The following is an 18,840-nucleotide window of genomic DNA, read 5'->3' as shown; positions in this document are numbered from 1 at the left end:
TTTTCCAACTCCAAAAGCAGATTTACCTGCTGTGACCTTGAAAATGGGCTCAAGGTCACCAAAACCGACTGGTGTCTGCGGAGTCCGTATATACACCCTAGTACCAAATAGGAAGACAATCCAGAGATTAGTTCTTGAGATATCGCGGCAACACCGTTTTCCAACTCCAAAAGCAGATATGCCTGCTGTGACCTTGAAAATGGGGTCAAGGTCACCAAAACCGACTGGTGTCTGCGGAGTATGTATATACGCCATAGTTCCAAATATGAAGACAATCCAGTGTTTAGTTCTTGAGATATCGCGGCAACAAACAGGTGGGACGTACGGACGGAAGTAATAATATCTGTAATCACCCATTTCCTAATGATAGTGGCTGTCCGCTCACTAACATGAGGAAATACCTCCGTTTTCGAAGCTTTGTATGATTAAAAACATACGTCGAAGGCTGCCATGTCAGTATACATTAAAAAAACTTATATTGTTTCACCGACATAATCTGCTACAAGGTTCATGGATGGTCAAATTTAAGCATGTGATCTAAGGCAGCCAATTAAATTACAGCAACGGTACTGTCCTCAATTGTGTATGATATTTTTCAGACTTTGACGAAAGGTTTGGGTTAAACCATGTTATTTTGAACGTTTTAAGTATGAAATCGTGATCTCTATCAATAATATGGAACTTCATGGATGCATAGTGCTAGGTTATCTATGTTATGAGCTGTAACCTTCTTATGCATATATTTGGCATTAAAGACATCGTGTCTGAGCCGAGAAATCGAGGCGACGAAAGCCAAGATGTCATTTGACTTACATTACATGCAACCGCACAAAAAGATGGAAATAATAACTTAGATGTCAGTTTGGCAACTTTTAGATATATTTTTGTTGATTTTATTACTTTGTATAATATATTTGAAGATTTGCTTGAAACATCTTTATTTTGCTGTTTGTCGAAGTTTGTCCGAGAATTTTATTTTCAATAACATTGCGGGAAATAGAATCTAGTGAATAATTTTTTAATCTATTGATAAAAAATGATAAAATCAAATGGAATACGTATTTCAGACATTGTGAAATGTGATAGATTTAATAAATGAATGATATGACAAGTAGGTTAATAAAATTGTAAACTATTTTGACGTGACTTGGACAGTCTACCATGCGGTGTCTGGTGACTCGTGGCTTCTTGATGGTTGTACCGGCCAACAGTGCTGAAAGAGTTAAACTGGTCACCACTGCGCTTTGCATTGACAAGCTTTGATGGTATTAGAGAAGGATGCCAGCGAGAAATATCAGAGTGACTTCCCTTGCTTTACGCTCGACAAGGAAATGAAATCTTTTTTGTTTGAACTTTTTGATGAAAAGATCGGAGGTAATAAAAAAAGGGTAATTTTAATTTTAATTTTTTTTAACATTTAGACTTTGAAAGAGTGGCGCATCTGTAAACCAAGATATAAAAAAAATGTCGCCTTATAAGCATTACTAAGTATAAAAATCAAATTGCTGTGTTGCAAATACGAAAATACGTAAAAATAGAAAGGAGTTTGTCTGGCTTAACATACAAAAATACAGATTACGTAACTCAGTGATAGTATTCAGAAAATGGACAAAAAAATATGTCTAGAAATTAATAGACTTTACTTTCAATTGTTTTTTATCCTATTTGTCAATGAGATAATGCAATGAATAACTGATGAAAAGTATTCTTTTCATTCCCTTAAATATTTGGATAAGATCTAATCATTGAAACAGTGAATGTTTGCAGGAAAAACATCTGCCTGGCACACAACAAACCCATTTCCTGGTCCTCTGGCATAGTTCAGGTTTGGACTTTTGCATGAGATTTGTTAGGAGTACTTATTAGTGTGACAACAGTAAGGATATTACATTGAAAGCAGGAAGGACACCACAAAGACAAACACAACATATATAACATTTGAAGATACAAAATATTCTTCACAAAAATAAGGTTTGTACATGTCAAATTACATACTGTCTCATTTTTATAATGGGAATCAGGCATTAAAGTTGCACACTGCTTTCCAAATTAAAACACATTTACAAATGACAAGTTCCATCATGTGATAGTTACCGTTACTACAAAGTCATGGAATTAAGTCCATGACAATAATGTTACTAATATTCCTTGAATTTATACTTTTCTAGCAATTACAGATGGTCAATGAAAGGATAGTCCTCACAAAGTAGGAGTGCACGTTGTTTTAGGCCGCAGTCAGCCATACTCCAGCCATGTCACGTCTGCCTGCATACAGTCTACTATGGACATGGCCACCCAGGGGGTGCAACCATCCAATCCTCATTAGTGATTAGCCCTGGACGCCCCCCGAGGGCACACAGTATGAGGATAAGTTAGTACTATTTGGACATTAGTGGGCTGTGCCCCACTGCAACATACTGTGGTTATTACATAGGGTGGACACAGACATATTAGAAGTTCAGTGGTACACAGAAGCAAAGTCTCCACACAGGCAAACCAGGGTTACCTTCTGGAATTTCTAGTGGGGAAATAAACAAATAAACAATTGAATAAAGACAATAAAAATAGGGCGTGAATAATCAGATCTGAAGGAAGTTCATCAAAGTGAAGTCGGGATAGGCAACATTGTATTTACCCATTTTACTAGCTGCTTGTCAAATGTGAATAAAGTGGGTTGAAAAGACAATTTGTCATGATTCAAACTGTGTCATATGAAAAGAGATGCTACTCTCCTACATCTTTCTGTATGAGAGTTAATGTATCTAGAAGAAGAGTGGTCATGTTATTGCTATGAAAGGTGCTGACAACACAGACACCTGCCATATGCTGTGCAGTGTATACAGACAGTATCTGACAATCCGCTACGTGGTTTCCACATGCAGCATGCAGACTCACATCTCAGACAGACTCACATCTCAGGCAGACTCACATCACATCTCAGACAGACTCACATCTCAGGCAGACTCACATCTCTCCCTCCTATCTACTCCTCCCTCCTACCCACCCTCCCCTCCTATCCAACCTCCCCTCCTATCTACTCCTCCCCTCCTATCCACCCTCCCCTGCTATCCACCCTCCCCTCCTATCCACCTTCCCTTCCTATCTACTCCTCCCTCCTACCCACCCTCCCCTCCTATCCACCCTCCCCTCCTATCCACCTTCCCTTTCCCTTCCTATCTACTCCTCCCTCCTTCCCACCCTCCCCTCCTACCCACCTCCCCTCTTATCCACCCTCCCCTCCTGTCCACCCATCCCTCTTATCTACTCCTCCCTCCTATCAACCCATCCCTCCTTCCCCCCTCCTATCTACTCCTCCCTCCTACCCACCCTCCCCTCCTATCCATCCTCCCCTCCTATCTACTCCTCCCTCCTACCCACCCTCCCTTCCTATCCACCCTCCCCTCCTGTCCACCCACCCCTCCTATCTACTCCTCCCTCCTATCCACCCTCCCCTCCTACCCACCCTCCCCTCCTACCCACCCTCCCCTGCTATCCACCCTCCCCTCCTGTCCACCCTCCATTCCTATCTACTCCTCCCTCCTACCCACCCTCCCCTCCTATCCACCCTCCCCTCCTGTCCACCCACCCCTCCTATCTCCTCCTCCCTCCTATCTACCCATCCCTCCTTCCCACCCTCCCCTCCTATCTACTCCTCCCTCCTACCCACCCTCCCCTCCTATCCACCCTCCCCTCCTGTCCACCCACCCCTCCTATCTCCTCCTCCCTCCTATCTACCCTCCCCTCCTTCCCACCCTCCCCTCCTATCTTCTCCTCCCTCCTACCCACCCTCCCCTCTTATCCACCCTCCCCTCCTGTCCACCCACCCCTCCTATCTACTCCTCCCCTCCTACCCACCCTCCCCTCCTATCCACCCTTCCCTCCTACCAACCCTCCCCTCCTATCAACCCTCCCCTGCTATCAACCCTCCCCTGCTATCCACCCTCCCCTCCTATCCACCCACCCCTCCTATCTACTCCTCCCTCCTATCCACCCTCCCCTCCTACCCACCGTCCCCTCCTATCCACCCTCCCCTCCTATCAACCCTCCCCTCCTATCAACCCTCCCCTGCTATCCACCCTCCCCTGCTATCCACCCTCCCCTCCTATCCACCCACCCCTCCTATCTACTCCTCCCTCCTACCCACCCTCCCCTCCTACCCACCGTCCCCTCCTATCAACCCTCCCCTGTTATCCACCCTCCCCTCCTGTCCACCCTCCCTTCCTATCTACTCCTCCCTCCTACCCACCCTCCCCTCCTATCCACCCTCCCCTCCTGTCCACCCTCCCCTCCTATCCACCCTGCCCTCCTATCCATCCTGCCCTCCTATCCACCCTCCCCTCCTATCCACCCTTCCCTCCTATCCACCCTCCCCTCCTGTCCACCCACCCCTCCTGTCTACTCCTCCCTCCTATCCACCCATCCCTCCTTCCCACCCTTCCCTCCTGTCCACCCACCCCTCCAATCTACTCCTCCCCTCATATCCACCCACCCCTTCTACCCACCCTCCCCTCCTATCCACCCTACCCTCCTATCTACTCCTCCCCTCCTATCCACCCACCCCTCCTGTCCACCCTCCCCTCCTATCCATCCTGCCCTCCTATCCACCCTCCCCTCCTATCCACCCTTCCCTCCTATCCACCCTCCCCTCCTGTCCACCCACCCCTCCTGTCTACTCCTCCGTCCTATCCACCCATCCCTCCTTCCCACCCTTCCCTCCTGTCCACCCACCCCTCCAATCTACTCCTCCCCTCATATCCACCCACCCCTTCTACCCACCCTCCCCTCCTATCCACCCTACCCTCCTATCTACTCCTCCCCTCCTATCCACCCACCCCTCCTGTCCACCCTCCCCTCCTATCCACCCTGCCCTCCTATCCACCCTTCCCTCCTATCCACCCTGCCCTCCTATCCACCCTCCCCTCCTATCCACCCACCCCTCCCGTCTACCCTCCCCTCCTATCCACCCTGCCCTCCTATCCACCCTGCCCTCCTATCCACCCACCCCTCCTATCTACTCTTCCCCTCCTATCCACCCTGCCCTCCTATCTACTCCTCCTCTCCTATCTACTCCTCCCCTCCTATCCACCCTGCCCTCCTATCCACCCCGCCCTCCTATCCACCCTGCCCTCCTATCCACCCACCCCTCCTATCCACCCACCCCTCCTATCTACTCCTCCCCTCCTATCAACCCACCCCTCCTGTCCACCCTCCCCTCCTATCCACCCTCCTGCTATCCATCCTCCCCTCCTATCTACCCTCTTGCTACCTCACCTCCAGGCCCTGAATGAACTCTTCATGAGTGACACTCATGCTCTTGTCTTTGTCAAACTTGTTGAAGAAGTCAACAAGCCTAAGGTCGTGCTTGTCGATGTAGGTGGCCAGCTTCATCATGGGCGGGATCCGGGCTTTAGGCTTCAGAGGCGGCTCCATGCCTCCATGCCATATCTTGATGTCTGGGATCTGCTCCTGGACCTGCTTGAAGATTTCTGTGAAGTCCTCGTTCACTAAAATATCCTGGAAGGTGGGAAGTATGAGTGAGCGTGCAAGTAGGGATATTCCAACAGTATCACAATCGGGGTTAGCAGAAATTGGCTCCACTCATTCTACCCATGAGTGTAACTGAACCCAGGCCTTTGAGCTGTAATGCTTGTTCCAATGGACACGCCATCACCCATGGAGGTTACATGTGGATATATCACAGCAAAGGTAATTAAGTGTTTCATTCTTGATCACCTCTTCTAACCCATGCTTGTCGTATAAGGCAACCAACAAGATCGGGTGGTCAGGCTCGCTGACTTGGTTGATACATGTCATCGTATCCCAATTTCATGGATCATTGCTCATGATGTCAGTCACTTGATTGCCTGGATTTACAGACCGCTGTCATATAGCTGGAAGACTGCGGAGTGTGGCGTTAAACAACAAACAAAAATACTACCTTGTTATGGTCCTACTCATACAGGAACATATGTCGACAATTTGAAACTTTCACTTTCCTATTTAAACAAATGAGATATTTTTTCCATATCATCATATTATAATTACAATCATAATCAAACTGTTTCCATGGTGACTGTACTCACAGAAAAGTCTATGTGTCTGAGGACACAACTGGGGTTTTTCAGTATTGCTGCACAGATGGCCCAACAGCCCCCTGTCTGCATTGGATTCTGACCCATCTGGAAGGAAGGGTGAAAGTGAATGATAGCACAAACAAGGCCAGGTGTTCACTGTCAGGGTTTATCTAGTGTTCACACATACAAGGCCAGGTGTTCACTGTCAGGGTTTATCTAGGTGTTCACATATACAAGGCCAGGTGTTCACTGTCAGGGTTTATCTAGTGTTCACACATACAAGGCCAGGTGTTCACTGTCAGGGGTTATCTAAGTGTTCACATATACAAGGCCAGGTGTATGCGGTCAGGGGTTATCTAGGTGTTCACATATACAAGGCCAGGTGTTCACTGTCAGGGGTTATCTAGGTGTTCACATATACAAGGCCAGGTGTATGCGGTCAGGGGTTATCTAGGTGTTCACACATACAAGGCCAGGTGTATGCGGTCAGGGGTTATCTAGGTGTTCACATATACAAGGCCAGGTGTACACTGTCAGGGTTTATCTAGTGTTCACGCATACAAGGCCAGGTGTTCACTGTCAGGGGGTATCTAGTGTTCACACATACAAGGCCAGGTGTACACTGTCAGGGTTTATCTAAGTGTTCACACATACAAGGCCAGGTGTACACTGTCAGGGTTTATTTAGGTGTTCACATATATAAGGCCAGGTGGACACTGTCAGGGTTTATCTAGGTGTTCACATATACAAGGCCAGGTGTACACTGTCAGGGGTTATCTAGGTGTTCACATATATAAGGCCAGGTGTACACTGTCAGGATTTATCTAGTGTTCACATATACAAGGCCAGGTGTTCACTGTCAGGGTTTATCTAGTGTTCACACATACAAGGCCAGGTGTTCACTGTCAGGGTTTATCTAGGTGTTCACATATACAAGGCCAGGTGTTCACTGTCAGGGTTTATCTTGTGTTCACACATACAAGGCCAGGTGTACACCATCAGGGTTTATCTAGGTGTTCACATATACAAGGCCAGGTGTTCACTGTCAGGGTTTATCTAGTGTTCACACATACAAGGCCAGGTGTTCACTGTCAGGGTTTATCTAGGTGTTCACATATACAAGGCCAGGTGTTCACTGTCAGGGTTTATCTTGTGTTCACACATACAAGGCCAGGTGTACACCATCAGGGTTTATCTAGGTGTTCACATATACAAGGCCAGGTGTTCACTGTCAGGGTTTATCTAGTGTTCACACATACAAGGCCAGGTGTTCACTGTCAGGGTTTATCTAGTGTTCACACATACAAGGCCAGGTGTTCACTGTCAGGGTTTTATTTAGGTGTTCACATATACAAGGCCAGGTGTTCACTGTCATGGTTTATCTAGTGTTCACACATACAAGGCCAGGTGTTCACTGTAAGGGTTTATCTAGGTGTTCACATATACAAGGCCAGGTGTTCACTGTCAGGGTTTTATCTAGGTGTTCACATATACAAGGCCAGGTGTATGCGGTCAGGGGTTATCTAGGTGTTCACATATACAAGGCCAGGTGTTCACTGTCAGGGGTTATCTAGGTGTTCACATATACAAGGCCAGGTGTATGCGGTCAGGGGTTATCTAGGTGTTCACATATACAAGGCCAGGTGTTCACTGTCAGGGGTTATCTAGGTGTTCACACATACAAGGCCAGGTGTATGCGGTCAGGGGTTATCTAGGTGTTCACACATACAAGGCCAGGTGTATGCGGTCAGGGGTTATCTAGGTGTTCACATATACAAGGCCAGGTGTTCACTGTCAGGGGTTATCTAGTGTTCACACATACAAGGCCAGGTGTACACTGTAAGGGTTTATCTAGGTGTTCACACATACAAGGCCAGGTGTACACTGTCAGGGGTTATTTAGGTGTTCACATATATAAGGCCAGGTGTACACTGTCAGGGTTTATCTAGGTGTTCACATATACAAGGCCAGGTGTACACTGTCAGGGGTTATCTAGGTGTTCACATATATAAGGCCAGGTGTACACTGTCAGGATTTATCTAGTGTTCACATATATAAGGCCAGGTGTACACTGTCAGGGGTTATCTAGGTGTCCACATATATAAGGCCAGGTCTACACTGTCAGGGTTTATCTAGGTGTTCACATATACACACCAGGTGTACACTGTCAGGGTTTATCTAGGTGTTCACATATACAAGGCCAGGTGTTCACTGTCAGGGGTTATCTAGGTGTTCACATATACAAGGCCAGGTGTTCACTGTCAGGGTTTATCTAGGTGTTCACATATACAACGCCAGGTGTACACTGTCAGGGTTTATCTAGGTGTTCACATATACAAGGCCAGGTGTTCACTGTCAGGTTTTATCTAGTGTTCACATATACAACGCCAGGTGTACACTGTCAGGGTTTATCTAGGTGTTCACATATACAAGGCCAGGTGTTCACTGTCAGGTTTTATCTAGTGTTCACATATACAAGGCCAGGATTTTTTTCTAGGCTTAACTAGGGTTGAAATCTAATAATGAAGATATAAAGGTTTATTTGGTGGCAAGCTGGATCTGAATGATCACTGGCCTCTGGATTTGTACATGAAACACCAAGCTGTCTGACACTGACAACATGTATGTCAACACTTCTCACCTTCAACACCTGCAAAGTTTCATTGAGAGAGAGGCCCTTCCCAATCAGCACAGCACCTTCTGTGGTTATTCTGTTGTTTCTGCAACACAGAATCCCAACAACATATTAACAACATAAAAACCAAGAAAGGACTGCTCACATGGTACCAAGACACAAAGAATGGAATTTTCACACTGTACCAAGACACCCAAAATGGACTTTTCAGAATGTACAATGTAGGTTATCAAAGCCAGGTCTTCAGTTAGCGACTACACCTCCTCCTAGTTCCTTAGTGAACCACTAGACTACACCTCCTCCCAGTTCCTCAGTGAACCAATAAACGACACCTCCATGCTCCTCCCAGTTCCTCAGTGAACCACTAAACTACACCTTCCTGCTCCTCCCAGTTCCTCAGTGAACCACTAGACTACACCTTCCTGCTCCTCCCAGTTCCTCAGTGAACCACTAGACTACACCTCCCTGCTCCTCCCAGTTCCTCAGTGAACCACTAGACTACATCTCCCTGCTCCTCCCAGTTCCTCAGTGAACCACTAGACTACACCTTCCTGCTCCTCCCAGTTCCTCAGTGACCCACTAGACTACACCTCCCAGTTCATCAGTGAACTACCAGATGACACCTCCTCCTCCTCCTTTGAGTTCCTCGTTGTGACTCCTCACCCAATATCAAGCTCCTCCAGCACTGAGTTGTTCTTCACAGCATCAGCCAGGGCAATGGATCCCTCCAGCCCAAACCCATTCCACGATAAATTCACTTTCTTCATAAATACATTGTTCTGAAAATGAAAACTTAACTTCATGACATAGGACGAAATAGTTAGTGAGAAATTGAAACCTGTATACTAGTGTATTGATATACTATACTGATTATGCTATAGCACTGCTTGGTGTTACACTGATTATGTTATAACACTGCTTGGTGTTACACTGATTATGCTATAGCACTGCTTGGTGTTACACTGATTATGTTATAACACTGCTTGGTGTTACATTGATTATGTTATAGCACTGCTTGGTGTTACACTGATTATGTTATAGCACTGCTTGGTGTTACACTGATTATGTTATAACACTGCTTGGTGTTACACTGATAATGTTTTAACACTGCTTGGTGTTACACTGATTATGTTATAACACTGCTTGGTGTTACACTGATTATGTTGTAGCACTGCTTGATGTTACACTGATTATGTTATAACCAACAGTCTCTGTGGTCATTCTCTATGGTCAGTTTAACATTACAACTAATTTTCTATGACAATAAAGAAAGGTACAGCATAGCCAATCTAAATTCACCTTTACTCCCATTGCCACGGCGATGGCACCTTTCCGTCGTAGATGGTTCCAACTGAGGTCCAGCTCTTTGAGTGAAGTATTCTCGGAGATTGCTGGCCCCAGCGCAATGCCCGCACTCTCACCAAAGTTATTGTGACTAAGGTTTAAATATTCTATTTTTGTTGCACCCTGCAAAGGCATAGAAAATAATATACAAGAAACAGAATTATTTGAATTATTCTTCAATATATCCTCAAAAGCGTTAACAAGTAGCCACAATAGTACTTAGCAGCAGTCTTGCAATTCTGAGGCCCTGCTTATCAGAGTTTCAGATCAGTTGATGAGTCATGTTGTCGATCTTTTTAAAAAAACTCACCAGCAAAGCATCTGCAAAGTATCCAGCAGCTTTGTCATCAAATTCATTTCCTACAAAAAATATATACTTGGAGTTACTCTCAATTGATGATTAGATATGGATAGTTTGTTATTCATGCAAACTTGATTGAACTTGACGGGGCTGTGGTAATGTTACTGTGGACAAATACCATAATACCCCAAGGTTGTTACCTGCATATACATATACCAGGTACTGACATGCAAGCCTGACCTTTAAATGACTGGTCCCTAATGTTGTTGCCTGTGACCTGATGTTGTTATGTGTATATACACCAGGTTCTGACCTGCTAGCATGACCTTTAAATGACTGGTCCCTGATGTTGTTACGTGTATATACACCAGGTACTGACCTGCTAGCATGACCTTTAAATGACTGGTCCCTGATGTTGTTATGTGTATATACACCAGGTTCTGACCTGCTAGCATGACCTTTAAACAACTGGTCCCTGATGTTGTTACGTGTATATACACCAGGTACTGACCTGCTAGCATGACCTTTAAACAACTGGTCCCTGATGTTGTTATGTGTATATACACCAGCTGCTGACCTGCTAGTGTAACCTTTAAATGACTGGTCCCTGATGTTGTTATGTGTATATACACCAGGTGCTGACCTGCTAGCGTGACCTTTTAAATGACTGGTCCCTGATGTTGTTACGTGTATATACACCAGGTACCGACCTGCTAGCATGACCTTTAAACGACTGGTCCCTGATGTTGTTACGTGTACAGTGGTCCCTCGCTACAATGCTACCAATGGGGTCCAAATAATTGGTGGGCGTTATAGACGATGAGCCGTTTAACCGAGGCCAAGGCGGGGGAGCGCGCTCGGCCAATCTCACGATCTTCGCCTTGTCTCGCACATTGCAATGATACAAGTTTTTTACCGTTCATAGTTTAAAAATATATATCCATTATGTTTTCGCCGTTTGTTATTATTTACAAGCCTTAACTGTCACATTCAATGTGAATGTAGTCTACTTACATGAAAATATCGATCGATAATGGTAGTAACAGACGCTATGAGTGAAGAGCCAATCACAATTCATTACACATGTACAGAGTGATTCAGTGGCATTGATTGGTCATGTTGCTTAAAATACGGAAAACGAGAGTTTTTACCAGCACTACGCGCATTCATACACATTCATGCAAATAGAGATACACATTCAAGCCAGATTAATTGGTTTGATACGGTTACTTGATCCGAATCAAAAGGAATGACCGCTGTGTTGTGACAGCAACTACATGTGAGTTGACAGTGTCGCCTCAAATTGAATTGCCCACTAATTAAGAAAATAAACTTCGCTTGTGGTTCTCTTTTATTGCATGCATGCGCTTCTAAGATCAAAGGATGTATAGTGTGAAAAGTTAACTAGTAGAACAATCGTATTTCCGGGACTTGCCGCAGATGTTTTCAAACAGATTTTTAGAACTCCATTCAGCGATAAACGGTTGATTATGCGATAAGAAGCGTTATGTGCAAATGAACAACGAACAACTATACAATCACGGCTGTGTAAAACTCTCAGTATTAAAAGTGTACATAAATTTTGGGAGCCATGTGATACCGCGCGTAGTAACCGAGGTAGCGCTTTATCCAAGAGCCTAATAGCGAGGGATCACTGTATATACACCAGGTACTGACCAGCTAGCGTGACCTTTAAATGACTGGTCCCTGATGTTGTTACGAGTATATACACCAGGTACTGACCTGCTAGCGTGACCTTTAAACAACTGGTCCCTGATGTTGTTACGTGTATATACACACGGTGCTGACCTGCTAGCATGACCTTTAAGCAACTGGTCCCTGATGTTGTTACGTGTATATACACCAAGTACTGACCTGCTAGCGTGACCCTGCGTAACGTGTCATTCTGGGTAAGGATCTGACTGAGAGCTGCAGCAACCACTGTCCCCAGCCGATTGTCAGAGAGATCCTGGAAGTACAACATTCACATTAGTGAGTGAGTGAGTGAGTTTGGTTAACGCCGCTTTTTTCCAGTTATATCACGGCGTGTCAGCTTAATGTGGGAGGAAAGCCCGAGGTGATGCAGGTCTCAGACGTTTACCACTTCGGTGAAACCCACAAGCACGGGTATGGTGCTGACAAACCTAGAAACATAATCGGGGCGAACCAGGATTCGAACCCACAAATATAGATTTCTGGCGTGCCCAAGGGACGCAACTCTGCATAGCAATCTCATTAAAATCAGATCTTAGTTCTGGCTACCGCTAAACAAAGATCTGAGGACATCCCATTACGGGTCAAGTCAGACCGACCTTGCGCGAACTTTGACCGACCAATGGAATGACCAATCAGAAGGCAGCTTTCTCGTGCTTTACGGCACTAATTTCAAATTGGCGACTTGGCTTCATGTTCTGATTGGTCGGATGAAAGGTCGTTCTGATGTGACCCCTAATGGGATGTCTTCAGATCTTTGTTTAGCGGTAGCGAGAACTAAGGTCTGGGGGCGGTCGGGTAGCCTAGTGGTTAAAGCATTTGCGCGTCACGCCAAAGACCCGGGTTCGATTCCCGACATGGGTACAATGTGTGATATTGCTGGAATATTGCTAAAAGCGGCGTAAAAAACATACTCACTCACTCACTCACTCACTAAGGTCTTATTTTAATGAGATTACTCTGCACAGCGAATCGCACACTCACATCAGCCAATGTCACATGTTATTATGTATACATCCAAATATAACAAAACAATGCATTTTAGAGTTTGTGGAATATATGGAATTATTAGTCCCTGAATAAGATTCAAATTTATCATTTTCTTATTTTTTTAAATTGAACTGAGTAATGTTTTGTTTGTAGTTGTGATAAATTTTGGCAACCACCCACTCTCCCTGTCATTTTTCACCTCCTCTATAATAAATGACCAGTCCCTAAGGGCACAATTATATATAGCTGGCAACTTTATTACAATACTTACAATCTCAGTGATGAAGCAGTTCTCCTTGAGCATGTCACAGATTGCAAAGCCTCCTGTCGACCCCAGCCAGTTGTCTCGCAGGTTGACGTTCAGGACTGTGGTGTTAGACTGGAGTACAGGCAAGTCATCAGCATCATGCATACATTGTACCCACCAGTACATCTAATCCAACCTTGGCTGTGTGTTTCATTACATTGTACCCACCATTACATCTAATCCAACCTCGGCTGTGTGTTTCATTACATTGTACCCACCAGTACATCTAATCCAACCTCGGCTGTGTGTTTCATTACATTGAACTCACCAGTACATCTAATCCAACCTCGGCTGTGTGTTTCATTACATTGTACCCACCAGTACATCTAATCCAACCTTGGCTGTGTGTTTCATTACATTGAACTCACCATTACATCTAATCCAACCTCGGCTGTGTGTTTCATTACATTGTACCCACCAGTACATCTAATCCAACCTCGGCTGTGTGTTTCATTACACTGAACCCACCAGTACATCTAATCCAACCTCGGCTGTGTGTTTCATTACATTGAACTCACCAGTACATCTAATCCAACCTTGGCTGTGTGTTTCATTACATTGAACTCACCATTACATCTAATCCAACCTCGGCTGTGTGTTTCATTACATTGTACCCACCAGTACATCTAATCCAACCTCGGCTGTGTGTTTCATTACACTGAACCCACCAGTACATCTAATCCAACCTCGGCTGTGTGTTTCATTACACTGAACTCACCAGTACATCTAATCCAACCTCGGCTGTGTGTTTCATTACACTGAACCCACCATTAGATCTAATCCAACCTCGGCTGTGTGTTTCATTACATTGTACCCACCAGTACATCTAATCCAATAGTACATTGGCTGGAACCTTTCTCACAACTAACATTTCAATGGAATATATTTTTAAGTGGTCTGAAAGTGAAGGAATGAGTTAGTGAGTGAAGGCTGTTTAATGTCAGCGATATTTCAGCTTTATGACGGTGGCCTGTAAATAATCAAGTTTAGACCAGGCAAACCAGTGACTGACAACATGGGCAGCTGCCGCAACATAGCACTTCAAGTAGTATTCTCCATTTAGAACTGCCTGTTTACATTTGTTTTTGAGATACAGAAAAGAAGTATGCAGCTCCGAATGCTTCGCCTTCTTGTACTGATTATATTGCCTCCATGCTTACTGGCTGATAATGCAGTTTACCCGCTATGCTACCTGTGGAGGGTTGGTCAGGCCAGGCTCCGAGGAGAGAGATACTAATGGTGGTAATGACACTGGACCACATAGGGAAACTTGTCAGCGTGAGCCCACTCACCACTAGTGCCATGGCGATGGCCTTCATCCCTTGGGCGCCAAGACCATGGTGCTTCATCACCAGTTCCTTTTCCTGCATGTGTCGCAGGAAGTATGAGGCCGGGATGATGCCGAGCCGCTTGCAACACTCGATGTACGCTGTTTTACCGGTATGGTCGTATGATGTGGAGGATTCTGGGAAATAAAAGTCAAATAAAATTGGGTGAGTGAATGCTATATTACTCCAGCTTCTGCGTTATTACAGCTGAACCACTGCATTAGTACAGCTGAACCACTGCATTATTACATCTGCACCAATGCATTATTACAGCTATACCATGCATTATTACAGCTGAACCACTGCATTTTTACAGCGATACCATGCATTATTACAGCTATACCAGCATTATTACAGCTGAACCACTGCATTTTTACTGCTATACCATGTATTATTACAGCTATACCATGCATTATTACAGCCATACCATGCATTATTACAGCTATACCATGCATTTTTACAGCTATACCATGCATTTTTACAGCTATACCATTCATTATTACAGCTATACCATGCATTATTACAGCCATACCATGCATTATTACAGCCATACCACTGCGATATCGAGCCTAGATAAGACAAATCTGCGGTTGATAGGATAAATTATAGTAAATCACATGACAATTTCAAGCACTTACATGATATTGTGTATGCTGAACATTATTAAGTGACCTAGACATTTGATATGATAACGCCTACCTTCTCCTTCAAGGTCTGTGTCCCATGCTTTGTCGTCATGGATGTCCACTGTCCGGAGCTCCATTTCAGAGTTAATATCCCGGCCATCCCCATCTTCCTCACTCTCTGAACTATGACCTCTGTCCTGGTTCCTGGAGGTCGCACTTCCCCTTCTTGACCGCCGGCTACTGGCACGGCTGATTGTCTGTGAAAAAACAAGAAAACAGTGTTATCACTATCCTCCGCCATGGGGCACACTAGAATTTGTTTGTACATATAGTAGTGAAGATAAACTATAAAAAAAAGAGTCCAATAAAGCCTTAAGAAGAGGGCCGCTTTATGTCATCAGAAAAAATGATTAAAAGTGGAATAATTACACACAAAAGGTCCCTTCTCTGGAAAAATTATATATGGCACCAATTCTCAAACTCAGTCTTGTTAAGAAAAGCTAATTTCAATAGTTTCAGAGAAAAACGTGTCCCCATTGCAGACACAATGCACTTTGTAAAATAACACGAATTAAGGGCCGTAATTGGTGTATGCACAAAATCTCTAAACATGTAGCAAGGAAAGTAACTGTGGAATAAATATCATAAGGGATCAGTTTCTTGAAGTTGAAGAGCACAGAGCAAGGGCCATAACTCTGTAAAAAATGAATTTCAGACACCAATTTTCAAACTCCTTCAAGATCATGATCAGTAATATGAGTGTGTAAATTGCATTTCTCAAAATTTCTCAAAACTTAATTACTTTTCGCGAAAATTTGTCCCGTTTGAGTAGTGGATAGACAGATGGAAAGATGGGAGGATGGACACACAGACAGATGAATGGATGGATGGATGGACGGACAGACGGACCGAAAATGACAACGTGAATGAACGTTTAAACTAGTTATTACCAATTTCACTGATTGTCTGTGAAACAAAGCCTCCGGGTGAGTGAGTGAAAGTTAAAACTACTTATTACTGATCTGACTGACTGTCTGTGAAACAAAGCCTCCGAGTGAGAGAGTGAGTGAAGGTTTAAAGTACTTATTACCGATCTGACTGACTGTCTGTGAAACAATGCCTCCGAGTGAGAGAGTGAGTGAAGGTTTAAACTAGTTATTACCGATCTGACTGTTTATCTGTGAAACAAAGCCTCCGAGTGAGTGAGTGAGTGAGTGAAGGTTTAAACTACTTATTACCGATCTGACTGTTTGTCTGTGTAACCAAGCCTCCGAGTGAGTGAGTGAAGGTTTAAACTAGTTATTACCGATCTGACTGTTTGTCTGTGAAACAAAGCCATCGAGTGAGTGAGTGAGTGAGTGAGTGAGTGAAGGTTTAAACTACTTATTACTGATCTGACTGATCGTCTGTGACACAAAGCCTCCGAGTGAGTGAGTGAGTGAGTGAAGGTTTAAACTACTTATTACCGATCTGACTGATTGTCTGTGACACAAAGCCTTCGAGTGAGTGAGTGAGTGAGTGAAGGTTTAAACTACTTATTACCGATCTGACTGACTGTCTGTGAAACAAAGCCTCCGAGTGAGAGAGTGAGTGAAGGTTTAAACTACTTATTACCGATCTGACTGATCGTCTGTGAAACAAAGCCTCTGAGTGAGGCACATATGGTTCAGCGTAGTCTAAGTCACATCAGGTACATATGGTTCAGAGTAGTCAGAGTCACATCAGGTACATATGATTCAGAGTAATCAGAGTCACATCAGGTACATATGGTTCAGAGTAGTCAGAGTCACATCAGGTACATATGGTTCAGAGTAATCAGTCACATCAGGTACATATGGTTCAGAATTATCAGTCACATCAGGTACATATGGTTCAGAGTAGTCAGTCACATCAGGTACATATGGTTCAGAGTAGTCAGTCACATAAGGTACATATGGTTCAGAGTAGTCAGAGTCACATCAGTTATATATGGTTCAGAGCAATCAGAGTCACATCAGGTACATATGGTTCAGAGTAATCAGTCACATCAGGTACATATGGTTCAGAGTAATCAGTCACATCAGGTACATATGGTTCAGAGTAATCAGTCACATCAGTTACATATGGTTCAGAGTAGTCAGTCACATCAGGTACATATGGTTCAGAGTAGTCAGAGTCACATCAGGTACATATGGTTCAGAGTAGTCAGAGTCACATCAGGTACATATGGTTCAGAGTAGTCAGAGTCACATCAGGTACATATAATTCAGTGTAGTCAGAGTCACATCAGTTACATATGGTTCAGAGTAATCAGTCACATCAGGTACATATGGTTCAGAGTAATCAGTCACATCAGGTACATATGGTTCAGAGTAATCAGGTACATATGGTTCAGAGTAATCAGAGTCACATCAGGTACATATGGTTCAGAGTAGTCAGAATCACATCAGGTACATATGGTTCAGAGTAATCAGAGTCACATCAGGTACATATGGTTCAGAGTAATCCGATTCACATCAGGTACATATGGTTCAGAGTAATCAGTCAAATCAGGTACATATGGTTCAGAGTAATTAGTCACATCAGGTACATATGGTTCAGAGTAGTCTGAGTCACATCAGGTACATATGGTTCAGAGTAATCAGAGTCACATCAGGTTCATATGGTTCAGAGTAATCAGTCACATCAGGTACATATGGTTCAGAGTAATCAGAGTCATATCAGGTACATATGGTTCAGAGTAATCAGAGTCACATCAGGTACATATGGTTCAGAGTAGTCAGTCACATCAGTTACATATGGTTCAGAGTAGTCAGTCACATCAGGTACATATGGTTCAGAGTAGTCAGAGTCACATCAGGTACATATGGTTCAGAGTAGTCAGTCACATCAGTTACATATGGTTCAGAGTAATCAGAGTCACATCAGGTACATATGGTTCAGAGTAGTCAGAGTCACATCAGTTACGTATGGTTCAGAGTAGTCAGAGTCACATCAGGTATATATGGTTCAGAGTAATCAGAGTCACATCAGGTATATATGGTTCAGAGTAGTCAGAGTCACATCAGGTACATATGGTTCAGAGTAATCAGAGTCACATCAGGTATATATGGTTCAGAGTAATCAGAGTCACATCAGGTACATATGGTTCAGAGTAGTCAGAGTCACATCAGTTACGTATGGTTCAGAGTAATCAGAGTCACATCAGGTACATATGGTTCAGAGTAATCAGAGTCACATCAGGTATATATGGTTCAGAGTAATCAGAGTCACATCAGGGACATATGGTTCAGAGTAGTCAGAGTCACATCAGTTACATATGGTTCAGAGTAGTCAGAGTCACATCAGGTACATATGGTTCAGAGTAATCAGTCACATCAGGTATATATGGTTCAGAGTAGTCAAAGTCACATCAGGTACATATGGTTAAGAGTAGTCAGTCACATCAGTTACATATGGTTCAGAGTAGTCAGTCACATCAGTTACATATGGTTCAGAGTAGTCAGTCACATCAGGTACATATAGTTCAGAGTAGTCAGAGTC

At 44.1% G+C, this 18,840-nt stretch overlaps 1 protein-coding gene and 1 long non-coding RNA gene across 9 annotated transcripts in view; one reads left to right on the top strand and one right to left on the bottom strand.

The window, feature by feature from the left end:
- Nucleotides 1-18,840, bottom strand: part of LOC124147747 (leucine-rich repeat-containing protein 74B-like) — a 79,820-nt gene that overhangs the window by 10,734 nt on the left and 50,246 nt on the right. For 6 of the 8 annotated variants that reach the window (XM_048381140.1, XM_048381139.1, XM_048381144.1 and 3 more), the window contains 11 exons: nucleotides 15,392-15,575; nucleotides 14,657-14,829; nucleotides 13,329-13,436; nucleotides 12,230-12,323; nucleotides 10,364-10,413; nucleotides 10,009-10,176; nucleotides 9,373-9,488; nucleotides 8,716-8,794; nucleotides 6,084-6,179; nucleotides 5,272-5,514; nucleotides 2,507-2,518 (listed from right to left, as the gene is read on the bottom strand). In XM_048381140.1, coding sequence (XP_048237097.1) covers nucleotides 2,507-2,518; nucleotides 5,272-5,514; nucleotides 6,084-6,179; nucleotides 8,716-8,794; nucleotides 9,373-9,488; nucleotides 10,009-10,176; nucleotides 10,364-10,413; nucleotides 12,230-12,323; nucleotides 13,329-13,436; nucleotides 14,657-14,829; nucleotides 15,392-15,575 — 1,323 coding nt within the window. Of the gene's footprint in view, nucleotides 1-2,506; nucleotides 2,519-2,635; nucleotides 2,648-5,271; nucleotides 5,515-6,083; nucleotides 6,180-8,715; nucleotides 8,795-9,372; nucleotides 9,489-10,008; nucleotides 10,177-10,363; nucleotides 10,414-12,229; nucleotides 12,324-13,328; nucleotides 13,437-14,656; nucleotides 14,830-15,391; nucleotides 15,576-18,840 lie in introns of all 8 variants that reach the window. The other 2 variants (XM_048381141.1, XM_048381142.1) reach the window with 2 other exon arrangements.
- On the top strand, nucleotides 1,319-2,825 carry LOC124147748. The gene is made up of 3 exons (XR_006862824.2): nucleotides 1,319-1,388; nucleotides 1,768-1,825; nucleotides 2,169-2,825. It is a non-coding gene; the product is annotated as an uncharacterized LOC124147748 (long non-coding RNA).

This window comes from Haliotis rufescens, unplaced genomic scaffold (assembly GCF_023055435.1).
Source record: "Haliotis rufescens isolate VD_foot unplaced genomic scaffold, xgHalRufe1.0.p SCAF_36, whole genome shotgun sequence".
In the NCBI taxonomy this organism is placed as follows: Eukaryota; Metazoa; Mollusca; class Gastropoda; order Lepetellida; family Haliotidae; genus Haliotis; species Haliotis rufescens.
This window is presented reverse-complemented; position numbering and strand designations above follow the sequence as displayed.